Here is a 331-nt window from a genome sequence, read left to right on the forward strand (position 1 = left end):
CCCCTCTCCCGGTCGGGCTCTGCCCTGTCCCTGCCCTGTCCCCTGTGTCCCCAGTCCGAGGGTGGCACCGCGCTGTCCCTGACCCGTCCCCTGTCCCCTGTGTCCCCAGAACCAGTCCGAGGGTGACACGGCCGTGTCGCAGCTCCACGCCTTCATCGCGCAGTGTCGGGACAGCCCCAAGTCCGGGAAGTTCCGCCGGGACAGCTCCGCCTCCTGCTCCGCCCTCTGCTGCTGCGGCCGGTCCGCGCTTTGGGGCGGTTTGGGGCATTTTTGGGGGAGTTTGGGGTCACTCTCAGCGGAGGGGGGGGGTTTGGCCTCGGTATCACTTTGG

At 69.2% G+C, this 331-nt stretch overlaps 1 protein-coding gene across 1 annotated transcript in view; it reads left to right on the forward strand.

Annotated features, from left to right (window-relative positions):
- Positions 1 to 325, forward strand: part of LOC108446069 (mucolipin-1-like) — a gene marked incomplete at both ends in the record, with an annotated part of 8,906 nt that extends 8,581 nt beyond the window's left edge. Inside the window, one exon of the mRNA XM_017731557.1 lies at positions 110 to 325. Within this exon, the coding sequence (XP_017587046.1) occupies positions 110 to 325 (216 nt within the window). The remainder of the gene's footprint in view (positions 1 to 109) is intronic.
- Between the last annotated feature and the right edge of the window lie 6 nt (positions 326 to 331).

This window comes from Corvus brachyrhynchos, unplaced genomic scaffold, assembly GCF_000691975.1.
Source record: "Corvus brachyrhynchos isolate BGI_N302 unplaced genomic scaffold, ASM69197v1 scaffold1994, whole genome shotgun sequence".
Classification (NCBI taxonomy): domain Eukaryota; kingdom Metazoa; phylum Chordata; class Aves; order Passeriformes; family Corvidae; genus Corvus; species Corvus brachyrhynchos.